The following is a 25,154-nucleotide window of genomic DNA, read 5'->3' on the forward strand; positions in this document are numbered from 1 at the left end:
ATGTTAGCATGTTCCAGAGATTTCCATAAGTCTTTACCTGATACTCCAGGATTCTTCTTAACCTCATTGAGCATTCTGCACTGTGCTCTTGCAGTCATCTTTGCAGGACGGCCACTCCAAGGGAGAGTAGCAACAGTGCTGAACTTTCAAAATTTTAGACAATTTGTCTTACCGTGGACTGATGAATATCAAGGCTTTTAGAGATACATTTGTAACCCTTTCCAGCTTTATGCAAGTCAACAATTCTTAATCTTAGGTCTTCTGAGATTTTGTTCGAGGCATGGTTCACATCAGGCAATGCTTCTTGTGAATAGCAAACTCTTTTTATAGAGTAGGGCAGCTCTAACCAACATCTCCAATCTCGTCTCATTGATTGGACTCCAGGTTAGCTGACTCCAATTAGCTTTTGGAGAAGTCATTAGCCTAGGGGTTCACATACTTGTTCCAACCTACACTGTGAATGGTTAAAGTTGTGTGTTATTAGTTTAAGCACACTGTGTTTGTCCATTGTTGTGACTTAAATTAAGATCAGATCCAATTTGATGACAAATGTATGAAGAAATCCAGGTAATTACCAAGGGTTCACATAGTTTTTCTTGCCACTGTATATCTATGTGAGTGTATGAATGAGTGAGTGCATGTGTGCTAAGGTACAGAGAGTCGGTGCAGGTCAGTGCAGGTGACTAGTCTAAAGGGGCCAGCTCTCTGCCAACTCTCTCGCTTGTAGATAGAGCCTGTTGGTCTCTGAGCCTGTTGGCATCAGACCTCATACTCCAATACAGTCTGCTCGACAGTAAAGATGCTGCCAGCCTTCCACACTGCTTCGACTAGATGTCCTGGATGGGTGGGAACACGGTCCCGGTGTTGTACTGGACCGTCTTCACCCGTTGGAGGGCCTTTCGGTCGTGGATGGAGCGTTTCCCCGTCCCCAGGCCGTGATGCAACTGGTCAGGACGCTCTCAATGGTGCAGAAGGTAGTATTAGGAGAGGACCCGGGGTGGCATGCCAAATTTCAGCCTTAATTTGACAGCCTTAGGAAGTAGAGACACTGGTGCGCCCTCTTGACAAGAGTGGTGGTGTTGTTGGTCCATGTCAAGTCCTCGGTAATGTGGACGCCAAGGAACTTAAAACGTCTCCCTCGCTCTACTGCAGTCCCATCGATGTGGATCGGGGAATGTTCCCTCCTCTGCTTCCTGAAGTCAACAATTAACTCCTTTGTTTTGCTGACGTCGAGGGAGAGGTTGTGGGCCTGGCACCACAATTCCGCTTACCTCCGCTCTATAGGCCGACTCTTCATGGTTGGCTATGAGGCCTTACCACCGTGGTTTCGTCAGCAAACTTGATGTTGCAGCGGGTCAAGCTTGGAGGGAACAATAGTGTTGACTGCTAAACTGTAGTCAATGATCAGTAAGCTCACACAGGTGTTCCTCTTGCCTCGATGTGTTACGGCCATGTGAATAGTGATGGAAATGGCATCTACCATGGATCTGTTGGAGCGGTAGGCAAATTGGAGTGGGTCCAGTGTGCCTGGCGTGCTGGCCTTAACGTGGGCCATGACCAGGCCCTTGAAGCACTTCATGATGAGCGGGGTGAGTGCGACAGGGCGATTTGGGCATGATACCTTGTTCTTCTTGGGCACTGGGATGATGGTGGTGTCCTTGAAGCAGGTGGGCACTACGGCCTGGGACAGGTTGAATATGTCCGAGAAGACGCCCGCCAGCTGGTCAGAACACACTCTGAGGATGCGGCCAGGGATGCCATCTGGGCTGGCAGCTTTGTGAGTATTTACTCTTTTGAGAGTTTTCCTCACGTCAGCTTTGGAGAGCGAAAGCACCTGGTTGTACGGAGCAGCGAGAGTCTTCCTGGATGGCTCGGTATTGTCTGCCTCGAAGCGACCATAGTACGGGTTAAGATTCTCTGGGAGGGAGGCTTTGGTTCCCTTACTTGTAATAAGCCTTTTTTTTAGGTTAAAATAAGCAAAACTATCTGCCAATGATGTTAGATAATTTAGCTTGGTAAAAAGTGAATTATCACTTCAATATAAGATATTTAGGCTTGCTTAGATTTCCCTTTTTGCAGTGTATGAGAAAGGCACTTGAGTAAACTGTATGTTGTGTCGAGTAATGTGGACCTTCTAGCTTGGTTGAGTTTTGAAAGCTGTAGCTTTAAGAAATCTGTTATGTCTCATGTGCGTATGTGGCAGATGCTGGAGAGAGACTATTGCTCATGTGTTGATCTGAAGTACAGACCTTCTTTTTTGTTGTTGACTACACTACAAGCTTCCGTGCATTTGTAAAACTGTACCCACCTTGTAGCCATCTATTGTTGACTCGTTGGCCAAGGGTTCAACATGTTCCCAGGCGATATTCACTGATGTGCCTTTCAGCTTTTTACTGATTATTTTAGGAGGCCGGCTTGGGGCTGGCGAAAAACAGAAGAAAAATTGTTCTACAGTGTAAGGATCATGTGACAATCAAACAGAATCAATGAGATCACACTTTTGCGGTACATAACTCAGAATATGCTGACGATTATTTAGCTGTGGACCAGTCTCACAGACACAGATTAAGCCTAGTCCACCACTAAGACACTTTCAATAGAGAAACTCCATTGAAAAAATGTTTTAGTCTAAGAGTAGTTTTCATTTATTTCCAGGAAACCAGCCCTGAGATAAAAATACGTACGGGCTTTCTTGGTGTAGATCTGTAAGTGTTGGCTGCTGGGTCCGTATCCGGCTGCATTGTAGGCCTTGACCTCTACGAGGTAGTGGGAGTCTGGGGTCATATTATCCAGCCTGGTCTGGTTCTCTCTGCTGGACACCACCACCCTCTGACTGGATGTCTCGCTATCCTCCGCCTTCCTCCAGTACCGCACCTGGACAGGAGAAGAAGGAGACGGTCACAGAGACTCAATATACTGTATATAATATTCTAGGGCCTAAATACTTCCTGGTAAAATAATATGGTAATGACTATTAGCTGATTGTACTGGATCAAATACAACTCAGTACTCAGGGTTTGTCCATTGTTTGGAGGACTCTGGGTTGGTGCAGACAGGTCGCTTCTACTTCTATCTGATAAACAGTCATGTTACTCCTCATAGACACAGACACATAGTACTGACCTGGTAGCCTTCTACAGTGTGCTGGGTGACAGGAAGCCACCACACGATGGCCTCAGTGGCGGACAGCGCCCTGGCCCCCACACTAGTAGGGGCTTTAGATGGCACTGGTGGCACACACAGATATATAATTTAAGACACTATAAGACAGAGAGAGAGAGAGAGACCCGGTAAAAGTATTTCCTCCATATACCCACCTACAGTAACTATCAATTTTCTATGAATATAGCTTTTCTTTCACTTTACAACTTCATGTTGGCACCAAGTCTGACCTGTTCATGCAGACCTCCCCCAGTCTTGGTAAGGAGGCATCTGTTAACAGGCATTAATCATGACCTAGAACAAGCTCAGTGACAGAAATCTCTCTCATCACATTCTTTCTGCTCTCCAACAAACACTTTCCTCTGAGTTACGAACCATGACACACTCTCAGAGTATTCGCTGTCCTTCCTTTGATGTTTAAATCTCACGCAGGGAGCCGCGCCGAGAAACCTTCACGCACACGTCATCGGGCTTAACTGAATGCTTCTGCCCTCTTTTACACTCCCAATGAGCGTTACCACGGCAACCGAGCATCTCTCCGTAGTGGCTATCTTGATTGTCTGTCAGCTGAAGTTAATAAGTGGGCTAAATGCTTGGCATCCTTGGGGCGAATAATCAGCTTTCTGGCTCATGCCACAAAGATCACGATAATCCTACTCTGATGAGGGCGGGGAACGGAGGGAGGAAGAGAGGTAGGGAGAGATGGAGAGAGGGTAGGGAGGGTTCACATTCTAAGGGTACAATTCTTCACATTCATCTTTGGGATTAGTTATTAAGTATATCCCACTCCATTAAAAAGTCACCGTGCTGATAAATAATTGACACTGACAGATTGAAACAGTTGATATGAAGGCGTGGCGTTCTGAAGAGCCCGGCTCTCTCTATGCTGCTGACAGAGTACAATAATCTGGGGTCAGTTTTCCCTGTTTTCCCACCTACGCTTGCGGTTGGGCTTAGGAGTAAGATGATCCTAGATCTGTGCTTACCGTCCTGCGCAGAGTAGACGACAGCCATGAGACTATAGGGTCCTTCCCCTTTGCTGTTGAAGGCCTTGACTTTGACCTCAAACTCTGTGGAGGCGAGGATGGATGAGTCTTTGTGGACGTAGTGTTTAGCCTCGGGGTCTGCCACAGTCACCTTCCTCCACTCGTAGCCATCCCGGGGCTTGAAGGCGATGATGTAGCCAAAGTTACGTCCATAATAGTACTGTGGCTGCACCGGCTGGAGGTAGATGGAATAGGAACGAGAGTTGAAAGACTAAGAATAACAGAAATATCCACAGCAAGAAAGACATCCTTGCAGACAGAGTTATGCTGAGTGACAAGACAATGGCCAGACCCAAAATAAGGGCTTATCATCACTCTAAAGCATGTTTATATAATATATAATACTATTCTAGTAAACACGACGACCGTGTTTCTGACACCGTGTTTGTTCCAAAGTTCTGACACTCTCATTATTAGACCAACACCCTCTCCCCATGCCTCGTCTCCCCGCTTGGCTCAGGCACCATCAGACCATATGTTCTGCGTGGCGTACATGCATCAGACACCGCTAACCTCTAAACGCACACGGTTAACCTTTAAAGACACAAGCCTCATCACATCGACCAACTGCTGTGGGATCGATGCTGCCAGGCTTCGAGCAAGGAAAAGGCAATTTGCCCAGGAGCGCAATAGGAATTTGTCAAAAGGGGGCAGCAGAGAAACGGAGGCTAGCTAACGCTTGATATCTATCCCTGGTAGATTTGCTGGTGTGAGTGGTGTGAGTGTAAACGAGCGAGAGACCGATACAAAAGCCCTTCTGGATACCAGTCTTTGTCCGTCAAACCGTACGGTTATGAATGTGCTATGGTGTGATGTGTCTTCCTCCATGAATATAGCCACCGTACTTTTCACAGCTGTTTTGCACTGCCTTGCAAAGAGGAGAGAGAAAAAAAAGGCAAAGACGAAATGTATTTTGCATGTGCAAAACTTCTGCCACTTCTTCTCCTGGCTGCTGTCAGATCAGATTTAGGAGGGAAGTTGAGTTTGTGGTCATAGTTCACCCTGGCAGAGACCGGGAAAAAAAGTATTGGCTCGACCTACCGTCCAAGTTATGGTCAGCTCCCTGCTGGTCCCGCCACCGCCGCCGATGTCTGAGGGAGCCACCACAGGAACTAAAAGCAAAACGCCAAGATCTGAGTTCACATTCGCAGGCCAGTATTCACAAAGCACATCAGAGTAGGATCCAGCCTGCCCATTTTAATCATATTCATTATGATCTAAAAGGACAAACGAGATCCTAGATCAGCACTGCTACTTTGAGACACTTTGTGAATATGGGCCATTGTCCACACAGTACAATGCCAAACAACACATACTGTACCCTTCCATTGGCACCCGTACTGACGCAGCATTGGCTTTGCAAATACCATACCACTGTCACTAATGCTGCCAAGTGCAACACCTTAATGTTCATATGGGACCGATGCCACACTGTGGGGGTAGAAATGCTACAGCTCTTTCCTGCTCTGCTTAAAGCTCAGTCTTATCTCATGTGTGTAGAAAGGTTCCACTATGGCCTACTTTTTCCAATGTTGAACTTAAATTAGCTCATATGGCCGACTGGGGTTCAAAAGCAGATCTCCAGTTCAAAAGCAGATCTCCAGATCTCCTGCTGAGCTAAAGCCTAGGCCAGTGGTCACCAACCGGTTGATAGTGATCTCCATGGCATTCGTAGTCGATCGCCAAAAATTCATGTTAAAAAAAATATATATTTTATTTATTTATCGCAGTTGGCAGTAGGTACATTTGATTCAGAAGCTCTAGCGCCGGGAAGGCAAAGAGTTCCCATTTTGAACCATTTCATGTGTCTGAAGGTAGAACTCCACATACCCGACCCGGCAGTCCTAGAGAGCAAATCAAGTGAACCTATAGGTCTACCGCTGGCCAATCAGATAGCTCAGATCAACGTGTCTGCACAGTTTCCTCGAACCATAGGCTGTAGAAAGAAGCCTGGCGTACACAGCAAAGTTGATACTGTGAGACTTTAAAACCATGACTAGAGAGAGACTCAATGAATACAGCAAAGAGCTGCTGTTTTTATAAGTAAGTTCATGTTTAAGTTGTTACTCAGCACTGTCAACACTTTGCTCAACACTTTTAGAAGCTATAAAATGTGTGCTCTCCCTACTTTCACACACACTACAACCAGCACCGCAGCAGTAATGAATGAGTTTAGCAAAGTGTTTCGATTAGCTTGCGTTGCTACTGTATTATTAGCGGTTCGTGTCTCCTTTAATATCAAGGGATATTTAACTTTCTCTGGTCATAGGAGTAACAACATGAACTGGTGCATGAGGCAGAAATAATGCAGTGCGACTTGAGTTTCGCCATCAGCTGGAAGACCGTGTGTCCCCTTTTCTCAGCAGAGAGCGAGCAGAGGGACGGTGAGTCGGGTGAGAGGCAGCCTCACCGCTGCCCTCTCTCTACCTCTCCCTCTCCTCAGACTGGAGAAAGGGGATACCTAGTCACAAATGAATGCATTCAAATGTAATGTGTCTTCCGCATTTAACCCAACCTCTCAGAACCAGAGAGGTGCGGAGAGCTGCCTTAATCGACGGCATCAGCGTCCGGGAAGCAGTTGTTGTTGGGGGTTAACTGCCTTGCTCAAGGGCAGAGCGGACAATTTTTCCACTTTGCCAGCTCTGGGATTTAAACAAGCAACCTTTCGTTACTGGCCCAACGCTTTTAACCTTGTACTGCAGTGGGGTAAATCAGGGTCACACAGAGTGTTTCTTGGTAGTCTTAAACAAATCTACTTTGAAACAAAAGTATGCACCTGACACACATGGTTATGGACGTACCTTGTCAGATATAGAGTTGAAATGTATTCAATATGACACTTTCTATACATCACAGAAAACTGAAATATAACAAAGATTTTTGACATAGAACCCCGGATTTTCAGCATTTAAAAAATAATCATGTTTATTAATTATGAAATTATGAAAAATATGAATAACATTCCACCCATGAGGCCATTCGGTCATTTGACTGCAGGAAAGGGCTACCCGTTAGCCTACCTGCCTAAACTGACCATCAGATACAGGCCATCAGTCCAGTAAAATAAATGATAGAAAATCATTATGCTCACTCAGCTGTGCCTCACAAGGAATACAATTACCAGTGTGATCATATACCCAACATTTTTAAATATAATTTCTAAATGGTCTGAGAAGAACGACATTGGCAGGGCAATTCAAGCATAGCCAACATGTAGTGATAATGTATTGGGCCTATAGCCTACTGCACAAACATAACTGTTTTTAATAGGTTAATGTTGCATAGGCTTACATTTTTTTTTGTCATGTTAAAAAAAAATCTGAATGGTAGATCTTGGCTTGCTTTTGGACTCAGAAAGTGATCTTGGCTCAGGAAAGGTTGGTGACTACTGGCCTAGACATTAGCTCTGGTAGCCAAGACAAGTTTTCATATCTAAGGCAAGGTTACTCATGATGCGATGGCGGTTCCATACCAGCTCGGTTCCACTCACCTGCCTCCAGCGTGGTGACTTTGGGAGAGGGGCTGCTGGGGTCTCCTGTCCCCAGGGTGTTGGTGGCTATCACCCTGAACTCATACTCTGTCCATGGAAGCAAGTCCACCACCGTGGCTGTCTCTGCATTTCCTTCCACATCCGGAGGGGCTACAAATCAAATCAAGCTTTATTTACACAGAACATTTCAGACATGGAAATGTTCACATTGCAGAAAGAAAACGAAGAAAAACTTAAATGTTTACGAAACAAATCAAATCAAATTTTATTTGTCACGTACACATGGTTAGCAGATGTTAATGCGAGTGTAGCGAAATGCTTGTGCTTCTAGTTCCGACAACAAACATAAGAGGAGAAAAAACTCAAGAATAACAATAAAAACTGAATGACTGAAAAGCATCCTAAAACAGAGACACATAGAAACACATAGTTTCACCTCAGAGAAGTATCAGACAAACAATCATAACATAGTGTGTATAAATGCTGCCAGCACTTGGACGTCTTTTTCATACAAGTTGTATTACCTCGATGCTACTGACCATTTTATATAAATGCTGACCTAGGACTTATGAAACGGTGCCTGTGAGGACACATTCCATACATTCAGAACATTTGTGGTTTCGGTCTCTGCAGGTTTTGCTTCTTTAAGAGCTCCACCATGTATCTGGCGCTTCTAAAAAACAGTTTTTGCTATGTCATTATGGGGTATTGTGTGTAGATAGATTTTTTATTTATTTAATCCAATTTAGAAGAAGGCTGTAATGTAACAAAATGTGGAAAAAGTGAAGGGGTCTGAATACTTTCCCGAAAGCACTGTATGTATCTGGCACTTAGCCAGCCAGAGTGGCACCACAGCAGTCTCCACAGCAGTGTTAGTTTATTTGACCAGAATTTGGTGTTCATGGAGTAAAAAAAATAAAGTATTTTATTGGACCGATAGACAGTAGGAGAGAGACAGAAAAAGGTTGGAGAGGAGACACTAGTATGGGTTCTGAAAGCGGCAGCACAAACTGCAAGACCTACACATTTAAGGTACTTATTTGACCAGTCTACAGTTTGATGTACAGTACCAGTAAAAAGTTTGGACTAACCTAAACATTCAAGGGTTTTTCTTTATTTTTGCTATTTTCTACTTTGTAGAATAATAGTTAAGACATCAAAACTATGAAATAACACATATGGAATCATGCAGTAACCAAAAAAGTGTTAAACAAATCAAAATATATTTTATATTTGAGATTCTTCAAAGTAGCCACCCTTTGCCTTGATGACAGCTTTGCAAACTCTTGGCATTCTCTCAACCAGCTTCACCTGGAATGCTTTTCCCTACAGTCTGGAAGGAGTTCCCACATACGTTGAACACTTGTTCTCTGTTTTTCCTTCACTCTGCGGTCCAACTCATCCCAAACAATCTCAATTGGGTTGAGGTCGGGTGATTGTGGAGGCCAGGTCATCTGATGCAGCACTCCATCACTCTCCTTCTTGGTCAAATAGCCCTTACACAGCCTGGAGTTGTGTTGGGTCATTGTCCAGTTGAAGAACAAATGATAGTCCCACTAAGCACAAACCAGATGGGATGGCGTATCGCTGCAGAATGTTGTGGTAGCCATGCTGGTTAAGTGTGCCATGCTGGTTAAGTGTGCCTTGAATTCTAAATAAATCACAGACACTGTCACCAGCAAAGCACCCCCACACCATCACACCCCCTCCTCCATGCTTCTCCGCTTGTGTGGTTCCCACCGTGATCATCCGTTCGCCTACTCTGCATCTCACAAAGACATGGCAGTTGGAACCAAAAATCTCAAATTTGAACCCGTCAGACCAAAGGACAGATTTCCACCGGTCTATTGTCCATTGATCATGTTTCTTGGCCCAAGCAAGTCTCTTCTTATTATTGGTGTCCTTCAGTAATGGTTTCTTAGCAGCAATTCGACCATGAAGGCCTGATTCACACAGTCTCCTCTAAACAGTTGATGTTGAGATGTGTCTATTACTTGAACTCTGTAAAGCATTTATTTGGGCTGCAATCTGAGGTGTAGTTAACTCTAATGAACGTATCCTCTGCAGCAGAGGTAATTCTGGGTCTTCCTTTCCTGTGTCGTTCCTCATGAGAGCCAGTTTCATCACAGCGCTTGATGGTTTTTGCCACTGCACTTGAAAAAACTTTAAAAGTTCTTGACATTTTCCGCATTGACTGACCTTCATGTCTTGAAGTAATGATTGACTGTCGTTTCTCTTTGCTTATTTGAGCTGTTCTTGCCATAATATGGACTTGGTCTTTTACCAAATAGGGCTATCTTCTGTATACCACCCCTACCTTGTCACAACACAACTGATTGGCTCAAACGCATTAAGAAGGAAAGAAATTCCACAAATTAACTTTTAACAAGGTACACCTGTTAATTAAAATGCATTCCAGGTGACTACCTCATGAAGCTGGTTGAGAGAATGCCAAGCGTATGCAGCGCTGTCATCAAGGTAAAAGGTGGCTACTTTGAAGAATCTCAAATTAATATTTTAATTTGTTTAACACTTTTTTTGGTTACTACATGATTCCATATGTGTTATTCCATAGTTTTGATGTCTTCCCTATTATTCTACAATGTAGAAAATAATACAAATAAAGAAAAACTCTGGAATGAGTAGATCCAAACTTTTGACTGGTACTGTATGTGCTTTATTTATTTGACTTACATGTGGTGGCATCTCTCCAGTCCTCCTGAGAGAACGAGTCCCGGCACTGGATAGTGTATTTAGAGATGGGGCTGTGGTTGTCTGTACCTCGGCTCCAGATCAGACGCACACTCTTATCCCTGATCTCCTCCACACGCACCCCACCTGGAGACCCAGGTGGACCTGGAGAGAAGGAGAGGAAGAGAGGGTGGAGAGGGAGGGTGAGTGGGGGAAGCAGGGGAGCAGAGATAATCATTGGTTATTATTACAGAAAATACTAGGTCATGGGTATCATACAAACATACTGCATATGTGCATGCCCATACTGAATAGTAAGGTATAATGTCAAACAAAATAAATATATGCTTTTCCCCTCCTGTTCATGGGTGTATAGACTTGGCAAGATTCCTTGCCTGTTAAGTCTACGTTGTACTTATACTGCAACACCTATTCTGAATGAACTGTTTGATGCACATCACACATCCAAACAGGCGATTCCACTGACATCAGTCTTAGCCTTGAGGATGAATACCTTGCTTAGGGCCATTCACATTCATTAACTGAGCCTATGGACCAAGAGCCTTTTTTAAATCCACTGTTTTTCTAGTTCTGTTTTCCTGGAGGAGAGAGAGAAGGAGACTCTAATAGAAAACGCAGACTGTTGGGGTGAGTCTCTCTCTCTCTCAACACACCCACAGCCAGCTGCAGAAATCAAGCAGGACCTTCGTGTCTGTCACAGAATCCACCCAGAGAACTAAGGCGATTAGACTGTAGAGTGACAGAGAGATTGTGTGTAGAATGAATCAATTAATTAATCAATTAATTAAATTTTATTTTCGTGTCAAATTGCCATTTGGCAACCCATCCCTTACGGGATTAATTGACAGATAAACAAACATTACAATAATTCACATGGTAATTAAATTATAATTCTTCTTCTGGCATCCTCTGCATTGTGCATCACATAAAGAGTGATTTTTTTTATAAAAAAAAATATATATATATATAAATATAAATCAATACATAATAGTAAATAAGGTTATCCAAACAATAATTACATCCCTAGAGCAGTAAAATAATGTACATAAATACATACAGTTGAAGTCGGAAGTTTACATAGACCTTAGCCAAATACATTTCAACTGTTTTTCACAATTCCTGACATTTAATCCTAGTAAAAATTACCTGTTTAAGGTCAGTTAGGATCACCACAATATTTTAAGAATGTGAAATGTCAGAATAATAGTAGAGAGAATGATTTATTTCAGCTTTTATTTCTTTCATCACATTCCCAGTGGGTCAGAAGTTTACATACACTCAATTAGTATTTGGTAGCATTGCCTTTAAATTGTTTAACTTGGGTAAAACGTTTTGGCTAGCCTTTCACAAGCTTCCCACAATAAGTTGGGTGAATTTTGGACCATTCCTTCTGACAGAGCTGGTGTAACTGAGTCAGGTTTGTAGGCCTCCTTGCTCGCACACGCTTTTTCAGTTCTGCCCACAAATTTTCTATAGGATTGAGGTCAGGGCTTTCTGATGGCCACTCCAATACCTTGACTTTGTTGTCCTTAAGCCATTTTGCCACAACTTTGGAAGAACACTTGGGGTCGGCAGGTAGTGGTTAGAGCACTGGACTAATAACCGAAAGGTTGCAAGAGTGAATCCCCGAGCTGACAAGGTAAAAAATATGTTGTTCTGCCCCTGAACAAGGTAGTTAACCCACTGTTCCTAGGCTGTCATTGAAAATAAGAATTTGTTCTTAACTGACTTGCCTAGTTAAATAAAAATTGTCCATTTGGAAGACCCATTTCCGACCAAGCTTTAACTTCCTGACTGATGTCTTGAGATGTTGCTTCAATATATCCACATAATTTTCATACCTCATGAGGCCATCTATTTTGTGAAGTGCACCAGTCCCTCTTGGTGCAAAGCACCCCCACAACATGATTCTGCCACACCCATGTTTCACGGTTGGGATGGTGTTCTTCGGCTTGCAAGCATCCCCCTTTTTCCTCCAAACATGACGATGGTCACTTTTTGTTTCATCAGACCAGAGGACATTTGTCCAAAAAGTACAATCTTTGTCCCCATGTGCAGTTGCAAACCGTAGTCTGGCTTTTTTATGGTGGTTTTGGAGCAGTATCTTCTTCCTTGCTGAGCGGCCCTTCAGGTTATGTCGATATAGGACTTGTTTTACTGTGGAAATAGATACTTTTGTACCTGTTTCCTCCAGCATCTTCACAAGGTCCTTTGCTGTTGTTCTGGGATTGATATGCACTTTTTGCACCAAAGTACAAGTTGAAATACATCCACAGGTACACCTCCAATCGACAAAAAAGTATGTCAATTAGCCTATCAGAAGCTTCTAAAGCCATGACATCATTTTCTGAAATTTTCCAAGCTGTTTGAAGGCACAGTCAACTTAGTGTATGTAAACTTCTGACCCACTGGAATTGTGATACAGTGAATTACAAGTTAAATAATCTGTCTGTAAACAATTGTTGGAAAAATTACTTGTGTCATGCACAAAGTAGAAGTCCTAACCGACTTGCCAAAACTATAGATTGTTAACAAGAAATTTGTGGAGTGGTTGAAAAACGGGTTTTAATGACTCCAACTAAGTGTATGTAAAATTCCGACTTCAACTGTACATGTACACATACAGTTGAAGTCGGAAGTTTACATACACTTAGGTTGAAGTCATTAAAACGAGTTTTTCAACTACTACCCGAGGGTGTGGGAAACCAATCTGTACGATATTCATTAACACGCACACAATCAATTGGTACTTTGTAAAGGGACTGGATTGCTTGATAAAATTTCCCATCAACCCCAGTCTTTAACAAACTATAGGATAAAGAACCCTATTTACAAAATCAAAAGCTTTCTGGAAATCGATGAAACATGCAAAAGTAGGCTTCTCTTCATGTAATCTATTTCTAATTATTGTACAGACCGAGAAGATATGACCTATACGGGCTCTGGATTTACAAAAAAACATTTTGTTCTTCCACCAGAACGTTTTGGTCCTCCAAAAATGTAATTCGTTGTGGATGGATGAATATAATTTATAAACCGTACTTAATAAACCTATGCCTCTATAGTTCAGTGGCATTCTCGGGTCGTTTGTTAAAGATTTGGGAATGGGATTCACTTTAGACTTATACCAAGTGGATGGCAGTATACTGTACTCAAAACACATTTTGAGCAAATCATATAGGACGTTAATTCATTTAAATCAAATCAAATCAAATTTTATTTGTCACATACACATGTTTAGCAGATGTTAATGCGAGTGTAGCGAAATGCTTGTGCTTCTAGTTCCGACAATGCAGTAATAACCAACAAGTAATCTAACCTAACAATTCCACAACTACTACCTTATACACACAAGTGTAAAGGGATAAAGAATATGTACATAAAGATATATGAATGAGTGATGGTACAGAACGGCATAGGCAAGATGCAGTAGATGGTATAGAGTACAGTATATACATATGAGATGAGTAATGTAGGGTATGTAAACATAAAGTGGCATAGTTTAAAGTGGCTAGTGATACATGTATTACATAAAGATGGCAAGATGCAGTAGATGATATAGAGTACAGTATATACATATACATATGAGATGAGTAATGTAGGGTATGTAAACATTATATTAAGTGGCATTGTTTAAAGTGGCTAGTGGTACATTTTTACATAATTTCCATCAATTCCCATTATTAAAGTGGCTGGAGTTGAGTCAGTATGTTGGCAGCGGCCACTAAATGTTAGTGGTGGCTGTTTAACAGTCTGATGGCCTTGAGATAGAAGCTGTTTTTCAGTCTCTCGGTCCCTGCTTTGATGCACCTGTACTGACCTCGCCTTCTGGATGATAGCGGGGTAAACAGGCAGTGGCTTGGGTGGTTGTTGTCCTTGATGATCTTTATGGCCTTCCTGTGACATCGGGTGGTGTAGGTGTCCTGGAGGGCAGGTAGTTTGCCCCCGGTGATGCGTTGTGCAGACCTCACTACCCTCTGGAGAGCCTTACGGTTGTGGGCGGAGCAGTTGCCGTACCAGGCGGTGATACAGCCCGACAGGATGCTCTCGATTGTGCATCTGTAGAAGTTTGTGAGTGCTTTTGGTGACAAGCCGAATTTCTTCAGCCTCCTGAGGTTGAAGAGGCGCTGCTGCGCCTTCTTCACAACGCTGTCTGTGTGGGTGGACCAATTCAGTTTGTCCGTGATGTGTACCCCGAGGAACTTAAAACTTTCCACCTTCTCCACTACTGTCCCGTCGATGTGGATAGGGGGGTGCTCCCTCTGCTGTTTCCTGAAGTCCACAATCATCTCCTTTGTTTTGTTGACGTTGAGTGTGAGGTTATTTTCCTGACACCACACTCCGAGAGCCCTCACCTCCTCCCTGTAGGCCGTCTCGTCGTTGTTGGTAATCAAGCCTACCACTGTAGTGTCGTCCGCAAACTTGATGATTGAGTTGGAGGCGTGCATGGCCACACAGTCGTGGGTGAACAGGGAGTACAGGAGAGGGCTCAGAACGCACCCTTGTGGGGCCCCAGTGTTGAGGATCAGCGGGGTGGAGATGTTGTTACCTACCCTCACCACCTGGGGGCGGCCCGTCAGGAAGTCCAGGACCCAGTTGCACAGGGCGGGGTCGAGACCCAGGGTCTCGAGCTTGATGACGAGTTTGGAGGGTACTATGGTGTTAAATGCTGAGCTGTAGTCGATGAACAGCATTCTCACATAGGTATTCCTCTTATCCAGATGGGTTAGGGCAGTGTGCAGTGTGGTTGCGATTGCGTCGTCTGTGGACCTATTGGGTCGGTAAGCAAATTGGAGTGGGTCTAGGGTGTCAGGTAGGGTGGAGGTGATATGGTCCTTGACTAGTCTCTCAAAGCACTTCATGATGACGGAAGTGAGTGCTACGGGGCGGTAGTCGTTTAGCTCAGTTACCTTAGCTTTCTTGGGAACAGGAACAATGGTTTAGGGGATTGCACAAGTGTGTGTGCATGTATGTATGTGTGTGTGTGTGTGTGCTTAGCTTCTGTCTCCATTCTGAAGTAGCCCTGAGTTGTTTCACAGGAAGATATAACTAACATCTTTTACACAAATAAGTCCATTTTCAGGCTTGTTGTATTGTTGTGTGGAAGCGGACTGGTGAATAGAGCAAGCTCTGCATCCATGTCCCAATGCAGGCCAGGGTCTGTGCAGGATGATAAGCTTCAGAGCTAGGACATTTTTGTGTCATATGGGGGAAAGTCTATTAGAAAATTCAAAGGCGCTGCTTTTTAAAATGTTTTCCCCCCCATTGAACTTTCTTTATTTGGATAGTTTATAGTTTATTCGCCGTTAGTCAGCACCTCCACACAAACTATTTTTTCTCTGTGTGCGCCAGCTCATGTTTTTAAATCCCCCATTGAACGACAACAATTATACATTGTTGTGATACGTAGGTTCATCTAGATACTGCACATGACACAGAGAGCTATAATAATAAGATGGTCATAATAAGATACAGCTGCTGTGGGATATTTCCCCGGTAAAATCCTTCAATAGATCTACTTCCTCATTGTCCGATTTGACACATGGTCATCTTTCATCTCCTTCCTCTTGGCACTCCATTGGTCATGCCTGCAGGCCAGGGTCTCTGCCTTGTTTTTATGCCGCTGCATCCTGGGAACATCACCTTCCCATCTGTCAGCGCCTGCTCTCGAGCATCACCACCAGGGCACGGTGAGGATCATCACACACCGGATCGCTCCTCCGCTAAAGTTCTCAGTCCGTTCTAAAGAGCCCCTTTGTCCCACTGAGAGAAAGGTCGTTTTAGGGCATACAGCATTGCAGAAGTCATGCCTTGGAAATACTTTAGGAGATTCAGTTGCTTGAATACCAAAGAACCCAAACACTGGAGCATTCATTTCCCAAGCTCTTTGAGGAGGCCAGATAAAAGGCCTGACCTTTCCTTTCCGGATAGATATGTTTTATTCACACAAATACATAAATGCATGTGTCACAACGGTGCACTCTGTCAGTTTACAGTAAAGAAAACCGAATTGCAGTGCAGCGTGCGTAAGATACTTAGAGCATAAACATGATTAAAAGGAGAAACATTTCAATGTGATCATCTACCCCGTCTAGTGTCAGTTTAAAAGCCTAACTAATGACGATACTGGGCTTTTTCTGTCGTGTTAAGTGTTGCATCTGATTGTTTGAACTTTGCAGCTCGAGAGCAAATTTCAGGCACAGCTCCACTCAATGGCTTCATCTGTAGGTTTTTGGCAGGCCGCTGAGTATGTTGTGTAGCCAGAACCTAGAACGATCGTGACGGCCCAGCTCTGGATTCTTTCTAAGGCCTGGTTCTGTTTCTCAGTGAGGTTGAAACGCCACACGGCAACAGCATACCCCACCACAGGACGTATGTAAGTCTCATAGACAGTTTTCAGGTCTTGGACTGCCAAACCTCCTCAGACTTCTTTGGACGATGCGTTGACCTGCATGTCCCATCGAAGATCTGCCTGTACCCACAAGCCTAGGACCTTGGTGGCTGGAACATTCTCAGATGCGGCGGGGTAGCACAGATAATTAAACCAGTGTGTTTATAAATGACATGGTGTGAGACTCTATGACACGTGCCTCCTCTCCAGTGGTTGGCCAGGCTCCAAGACAAAAGGCATATCCTCCTTCAGTGGTTTTTCCACTGGTCTCCTAACTCTGGCTAGATGTACAACCCCTCACGCACACACACGCAAGTACTGTATGCAGGCACACATACACATTTTGCAGGCTAACTTATGACACCTCCTCAGTGTCGAGAGTTTATAGGGGCTATTTAAGCCAGCTTGTCATTCAATTTGTCATTTACTTTGTTTTCAGAGGGCAGCTCCTCCTACCTTGTAGAAATTAGATCTGTTTAATGAACTAATATACAGAGCAGATATGGAGACAAACTACAGGTTCCACAGAGAGTGTTGCGTCAATCATCTCCCACTCTCTGTCTAGCACCCCACTTACCTACCTCCCACCCTGTCAACTCTAGTGCTGTGTGTGCGTGTGCGTGTGCGTGTGCGTGTGCGTGTGCGTGTGTGTGTGTGTGTGTGTGAGACGTACCTCTGACTACCAGATTGGCGGATGCGGTGACGTTGTCCACAGGGGTCTGGGCGGTGCAGGTGTAACGTCCAGAGTGATTCAGCTGGGTGTTCTTAATGAGCAGCTCTCCACTGGAACCGCCATTCTGAACAGGACAACAGGACACATCCAGAGATGCAGTATAATACCAGTAATAGCGTAACATAATTGTCTATTTCATTCTGTGCAGACACACAACCTCTTAGTTCTAGTCATTTCAGTTAGAACAGACACTTAGCTACACTATTTATATATCACAATACAGGTATATTATTCTGGGTTGTATTTATATATCACAATACAGGTATATTATTCTGGGTTGTATTTATATATCACAATACAGGTCTATTATTCTGGGTTGTATTTATATATCACAATACAGGTCTATTATTCTGGGTTGTATTTATATATCACAATACAGGTATATTATTCTGGGTTGTATTTACATATCACAATACAGGTATATTATTCTGGGTTGTATTTACATATCACAATACAGGTCTATTATTCTGGGTTGTATTTATATATCACAATACAGGTCTATTATTCTGGGTTGTATTTAAATATCACAATACAGGTCTATTATTCTGGGTTGTATTTATATATCACAATACAGGTATATTATTCTGGGTTGTATTTATATATCACAATACAGGTATATTATTCTGGGTTGTATTTATATATCACAATACAGTTATATTATTCTGGGTTGTATTTATATATCACAATACAGGTCTATTATTCTGGGTTGTATTTATATATCACAATACAGGTCTATTATTGTGGGTTGTATTTATAAATCACAATACAGGTATATTATTGTGGGTTGTATTTATATATCACAATACAGGTATATTATTGTGGGTTGTATTTATATATCACAATACAGGTCTATTATTCTGGGTTGTATTTATATATCACAATACAGGTATATTATTCTGGGTTGTATTTATATATCACAAACAGGTATATTATTCTTGGTTGTATTTATATATCACAATACAGGTCTATTATTCTGGGTTGTATTTATATATCACAATACAGGTCTATTATTCTGGGTTGTATTTATATATCACAATACAGGTATATTATTCTGGGTTGTATTTATATATCACAATACAGGCATATTATTCTGGGTTGTATTTATGTATCACAATACAGGTATATTATTGTGGGTTGTATTTATATATCACAATACAGGTCTATTATTCTGGGTTCTATTTATATATCACAATACAGGTATATTATTCGTCCAGAGTAATATAGCTCAGCGTTCAACACCATAGTGCCCACAAAGCTCATCACTAAGCTAAGGGCCCTGGGACTAAACACCTCCCTCTGCAACTGGATACTAGACTTCCTGACGGGCCCGATCACAGTAATTCATTGTGTAGTAATTTATTCACGGTGACGGGGCACTGGCTGAGATGTGACGTTTGGGGAACAGACAGATACTGTTTGTCCCCCTCAGTCCGTCTGTCTACATTGTTTAATCATAGGACACTAACACAACAGAGTGGGAACCAAAACCAAACACTTCACTCCATCTCTCGCCCCCAGGTGGTGACGGTAGTCAACAACCCATCTGCCACGCTGATCCTCAACACTGGGTCCCCTCAGGGGTGCGTGCTTAGTCACCTCCTGTACTCCCTGTTCACCCACGACTGCGTGGCCAAGCACGACTCCAACACCATAGACTGTTCTCTCTGCTACAGCACGGCAAGCGGTACCGTAGCGCCAAGTCTAGGACCAAAATGCTCCTTAACTGCTTCTACCCCCAAGCCATAAGACTGCTGAACAACTAATCAAATGGCCACCTGGACTATCTACATTGACCCCCCCCCCCCCCCCCCCCCCCCCCCCCCCCCCCCCCCCCCCCCCCCCCCCCCCCCTTTGTTATTGTTATGTACATTTGTTGTGTTCCTTTTTGATTGAGTCGATTTTTTAAACTTTAGTTTATTTAATAGATATTTTATTAACTCAATTTCTTGAACTGCACTGTTGGTTATGGGCTTGTAAGTAAGCATTTCACAGTAAGGTCTACACCTGTTGTATTCGGCGCATGTGACAAATAAAATTGTATTTGATTGGATTCTGGGTTTTATTTCTGTAACACGATACAGGCATACTATTCTGGGTTTTATTTGTCCACCTGGGCCATCTTTCGAAAGCATTATGGCTGTTGTAAAATGTCTCGTGAGCTCCAGCTAGACAAAAAATGGCGCCCTTCCCGTCTTCCAATTCGCCATTAACATAGTATCTATTGTAACAAGGCTACAACTTTCCAAATCCTGAGGGATATAGTCCCGCTTGCCAGACTCGCGTCACTATATAGGCTTTGGAAGAAACTAGGTGGGATACAGAGATCTGAACATCCAATCAGGAGAACTACAGGGAGCTGTACCAGAGGGCTATCACCCTTCTGCCTCGTTTACCGAATACAACATGGTACTTCTTTAGTATTCTCAACGGGGAAATGTAATAGACAGAATACTTGATCCACAGAAGCCTGCAGAATATCTACAGTAGCTTGTTATGTGAACTGCACTCTCACAGCACGAAGCAAACCAAGGTCAAAGAAGCACTATTTATGTCATCGACCCTTTATCCAGGCGAGTCAGTTCGGAACAAATGCTTATTTACAAAGACAGCCATGTTTTCTGTTTATGAAATACTCCCATTGAGAATATAAAGGCAGCATTATATTAACTTACTTACTATAATATGAGTCATACTATTCTGATAGATAAATCAAATTCAACTGGAGCATGCTGTAATTTTATGAGAGGGAAAATGAGCCTTGTACACAGCTATGCAAGGTCATCAATCGTTATATGGAGACATTCCTGTGGAATGACAGATGAGGAACGCTAGCTGCTGCTTACTGCTAAGGCTGCACGGACAGAGAGTGGCTCACATCATTGATGAGGAAACTGCAGTTAAACTGGTGATACAGGCCACCCGCAGTTAGCAGTCCATGGGTATTTTAGTAACTGATGCTAAATGGGTATTACAGTACAGAGGTACAGTGGTATTACAGTGTTACAGAGATACGATTTACACCAGAGTATTACAGAGCTACACCAGAGTAATACTAACTTAATATTTCAGCCATACCAGGGATTTGAACTGTCAACCCAATGTTTTCTGGCCTGCCTTTCTCGTCTCTTACCAGGTTGCGTTCATAGTGGGATCCCTCCCGGTCGAAGTCGATGGCGTGGGCGTCCAGGGTCCAGACGAATGTGATGTCCAGCGTGGAATCATGTGACGCGGCGCACTGCATGTGGGTACTCTCCCCCACCGTCACGTCTGCGTTGGAAGGAGCCAAGGTGATCTTAGTGGCCTCTGGGGAAAAGAAAATTAAGGGGGTAAGTAGTCAAGTTTGCAGTATTGTGCTGAGCTTCGCTGACTACAATGTGCTGACCACAATGTGCCGACCACAATGTGGAAAGATCAGCAATGGATGTACTCTATAGTACAATTATCCGCCAAAATCCACTTTAATTTAATATTCAAGCCTTAGGGAAGTGCAGTTTGTCAGACACTGTAAAAATGTATTGATGTGAACTGGGTGGAGTTAAGTGGTAGTGAGCATCTCTGACCAGTAGAGGGCAGTGAAGGGTAAGATATGGATCACAGTAAGTGCTCTTCAGGTCTACATCTAACCTGCTGACTACACCGTCCTCGTGCGCCATCGCAGACATGTTGATATTGTCCATCCACACCAGATGCGATCAGGACATGCAGGTTGAAATATCAAAACGAACTCTGAACCAACTATATTAATTTGGGGACAGGTCGAAAAGCATGAAACCTTCATGGACATTTAGCTAGCTAGCTGTTGCTAGCTAATTGGTCCTGGGATATAAACATTGGGTTGTTATTTTACCTGAAATGCACACGGTCCTTTTTTTCTGTATCTTTGCAGAATTTTGTTCCATTTTGAGTCACACAAAATCCCGTGTTTTCTACTCCAACAACTAATCCACAGATAAAAGGGGAAACCTAGTTAGTTTCTAGTAATCTCTCTTCTTTAAGTCTTCTTATTGTATTGCAAACTTTATATGGCGGTTTTAAGCCTGACTGACATGCCCAAAGTAAACTGCCTGTTGCTCAGGCCCTGAAGCCAGGATATGCATATAATTGGTACCATTGGAAAGAAGACACTTTGAAGTTTGTAGAAATGTTGAAATAATGTAGGAGACTAACACAATAGATATGGTAGGAGAACATCCAAAGAAAAACCAACCAGAATCTTTTTTTTGAGGGCCCATGCTCTTCCAATGGAACGTATAGGGAAATAATTAAATCTAGCTCCCAGTATGCAATTCCTATGGCTTCCGCTGGGTGTCAGTAGTCTTTGTTCAAGGTTTCAGGCTTGTTTCTTCCAAAACGAGTAAGAAATATGAGTTTTACTACAGGGACAAAGACTTGGAAATTTGTGTATGCGCGCATGATGAAGAGGACACGCACCTGCTAATATCGTTTTCCTATTGAAAATACTTCTTTCCGTATGAAATATTATAGTTTAATTACATTTTAGGGTATCTGTGGATTGGATAGAAACGTATTTTGACTTGTTGAAACAAAGTTTAGGGGTAGATCTTCGGATTCCTATCTTGGCATGTTGAAGGAGTGGATTACTCAAATCGATGGCGCCAACTAAACTGACTTTTTGGAATATAAAGAAGGATTTTATCTAACAAAACAACACTACATGTTATAGCTGGGACCATTTGGATGACAAATCAGAAGAAGATTTTCAAAGAGTAAGTGAATATTTAATTGCTATTTGTGAATTTATGAAACCTGTGCCGGTGGAAAAATATTTTTATGTGGGACGCCGTCCGCAAACAATCGCATGGCATGCTTTCGCTGTAATGGCTACTGTAAATCGGACAGTGCCGTTAGATTAACAATAATTTAAGCTTTTAACTGATATAAGACACTTGTATGTACCTAAATGTTTAATATCCATTAATTTTATGATTATTTATTTGAATTGCGCACCCTCCAGTTTCACTGGATGTTGTCCCGCTAGTGGGACGCCTAGCCTTAAGAAGTTTGTTGCATTACCACCACCAACTGGACTGGAGTTTGGACTCAGTTCATCTTTCAATCACCAATGTGGGTATATGCTCCTTAACAACCAATGAGGAGATGGGAGAGGCGGGACTGACAGCGCATCAAGCTTCAAAAATAGAACCAAGTTCTCGTTGATGCGCGCGAGCAGTTTGGATGAAATTATTGAATAACATGAATGTGTACATTTATTTTGCAATGCTCGCGCACGCAACACGGTTCGATGTGGTCAGCATGTAAGGATGCTTGTGAGTTATTCCTTAGTGGGGTTCCAATCAAAAACGCATATTTTGACCAATGGGAAATGTTAATTGTGTAGATACTCCTCCAAGAATTATCCAATGATCCAAACCTCATGTCTCTATCATGAGCCGTTCAAATGTTATTGGAGTTTTTACCCTCGTAGGATGGCCAAGATTAGGGTGACTAAGTCAATGGAGGTCAGCGAAAAAAAGTGGTCAAAAATCTGGAAAGTTGTAATGCGTCAGCTGTATGTTGACATCAGCAATCCGCTCGCCCACAAAACGCCATACACGTGGTCTGCGGTTGTGAGGCCGGTTGGACATACTGCCAAATTCTCTAAAACAACGTTTGAGGTGTGTTATGGTAGAGAAATGGACATTCAATTCTCTGGCAACAGCTCTGGTGGACATTCCTGCAGTCAGCATGCCAATTCAACACTATCTCAAAACTTGAGACATCTGTGGCATTGTGTCGTGTGACAAAACTGCACATTTTAGAGTGGCCTTTTATTGTCCCCGGCACAAGAGGCACCTGTGTAATGATCATGCTGTTTAATCAGCTTCTTGATAGGCCACACCTGTCAGGTGGCTGGATCATTTTGTCTAAGGAGAAATGCTGACTATAAGGGACGTAAACAAATTTGTGCACAACATTCGAGAGCTTTTAATGTGCATGTGGAACACTTCTTGGATCTTTTATTTCAGCTCATGAAACATGGGACCAACACATGTTGAGTTTATATTTTTGTTCAGTGTAATTCCCATAACATGTGCTCAACATTAATAATTGACAAACCATACAGTTAACAGAAGCTCACAACATACTGTACACGCTTGTAATTGGAAAATCGTACAAAACAAATGCACGCTATAATATCCCATGTGCTACCTACTGCCATTGTGTGTGTGTGTGTGTGTGTGCGTGTGCGTGCGTGCGCGCGCGCATCGTGTGTGTGTAGCTTGCCTGTGATGGAGAGGGAGCCTGTGCTGTTGGCCTTGCCCCGATTGTTCTCAGCAAAGCAGGTGTAACGCCCCTCGTCTGCTTCGGTCACATTCAGAATTTCCAGACTACCATCCTCCCAGATTAACACCCTGATGATAACGCACAATATGTGAGCGTTACAAAACACAGATACAGCTACTTCATTGCAAGAGATCTGATACTGATGATCACAAAATCCTCAGAGTGTACAAAATACATCGACAAGGGCAATACAAATATGACAAGAGCAAATCCTGTAAGGCAACAAAATATTCAGCACTCATTCACATGGACAGGAAAAATCCTCCAGAACCTACATGGTAGGCAGGCAGTCATGTTGGACATCTCTGTTATTAAATAATTCCTCCATAGTGAGTTAGTGGTAGATGGTTGAGAGTGATTTGGGTAGTTTGAGAGAGACAGAGATTATTCGGCTATGGTGATTTGGGTAGTTTGAGAGATACAGAGATTATTCGGCTATAGTGATTTGGGTAGTTTGAAGGGGACAGAGATTATTCGGCTATGGTGATTTGGGTAGTTTGTTTCAGAGTGATTATGGCACAGGAAGCCCCAGTGTCCCTGTGGTGAGTGGTGGGTCTTTGTGAAGGCAGATTAGCCTTGTTTAGTGGTTGAGGAGCAGAGGGGCGGAGGGCAGGATCTTACACAGGCAGGCTCTCTCTGTCCTGTCTGATGAGCTTTAGAGCAAGCTTAATGTCAGTCAGTGGCGGAAAGCAGACTACAGCACAGTACTCAACGACAAACAAAAGCATCCCCATACCCTGCTAAAGGTGCAAACCTGACACTCAGCATCTTTTTGAAGCGAGTAATACAAAATATCTATACATACAGTAAGACTAGACATTGTGAGGTAGCCTGGTCGTCCCTAGTATGGCATGCCAAAGAATGATAGAAGCGTTCGTTACACTACAGCACACTCAGACAAGGCACATTTTGAGGAGACCAAAACGAATTTGATTGATCGTCATGACCATTTAGATGAGTTCTGACCCCAGACCTAACCAGACCCGACCCAGATGCTGACCTGGTGGAGTTGAAGAGCAGTTCGGCGCCCTTGCTCCAGGAGAACGAGGGTTTGGGAGCTGCTTTCGGTTTACACTCTGTGACCACTCTGCCGTTCTTAGCTCCCAGAATCCTCCACTTCACAGGGTTGTGCTCAAACGTGGGGGCGCACGCTGCATAGGGTCACAGAGAAAAAAAGATTTGAGTCATTAGGGTTTATTCGTTAAACTGTTTCTGTTCAAAAAAAATAAAGTATTGAAAAAAATCTCAGAGAGAAGCACGGGGGTGTGTGTATTTAGCAATTCACTTCTGTTCCTGCCACATTACCATAATTAG

General features: G+C 43.1%; 1 protein-coding gene across 1 annotated transcript in view; it reads right to left on the reverse strand.

Moving 5' to 3' along the window:
- LOC120053314 (contactin-1a-like) overlaps positions 1 to 25,154 on the reverse strand; it is a 51,981-nt gene that overhangs the window by 3,160 nt on the left and 23,667 nt on the right. Inside the window, exons 12-22 of the mRNA XM_039000443.1 lie at positions 24,841 to 24,991; positions 23,781 to 23,908; positions 20,665 to 20,837; positions 17,475 to 17,598; positions 10,393 to 10,554; positions 7,699 to 7,848; positions 5,250 to 5,320; positions 4,149 to 4,383; positions 3,124 to 3,227; positions 2,685 to 2,874; positions 2,309 to 2,421 (exon numbers count right to left, since the gene is read on the reverse strand). Of these exons, the coding sequence (XP_038856371.1) occupies positions 2,309 to 2,421; positions 2,685 to 2,874; positions 3,124 to 3,227; positions 4,149 to 4,383; positions 5,250 to 5,320; positions 7,699 to 7,848; positions 10,393 to 10,554; positions 17,475 to 17,598; positions 20,665 to 20,837; positions 23,781 to 23,908; positions 24,841 to 24,991 (1,601 nt within the window). The remainder of the gene's footprint in view (positions 1 to 2,308; positions 2,422 to 2,684; positions 2,875 to 3,123; positions 3,228 to 4,148; positions 4,384 to 5,249; positions 5,321 to 7,698; positions 7,849 to 10,392; positions 10,555 to 17,474; positions 17,599 to 20,664; positions 20,838 to 23,780; positions 23,909 to 24,840; positions 24,992 to 25,154) is intronic.

The sequence above is a fragment of the Salvelinus namaycush genome, chromosome 9 (genome assembly GCF_016432855.1).
Source record: "Salvelinus namaycush isolate Seneca chromosome 9, SaNama_1.0, whole genome shotgun sequence".
Lineage (NCBI taxonomy): Eukaryota > Metazoa > Chordata > Actinopteri > Salmoniformes > Salmonidae > Salvelinus > Salvelinus namaycush.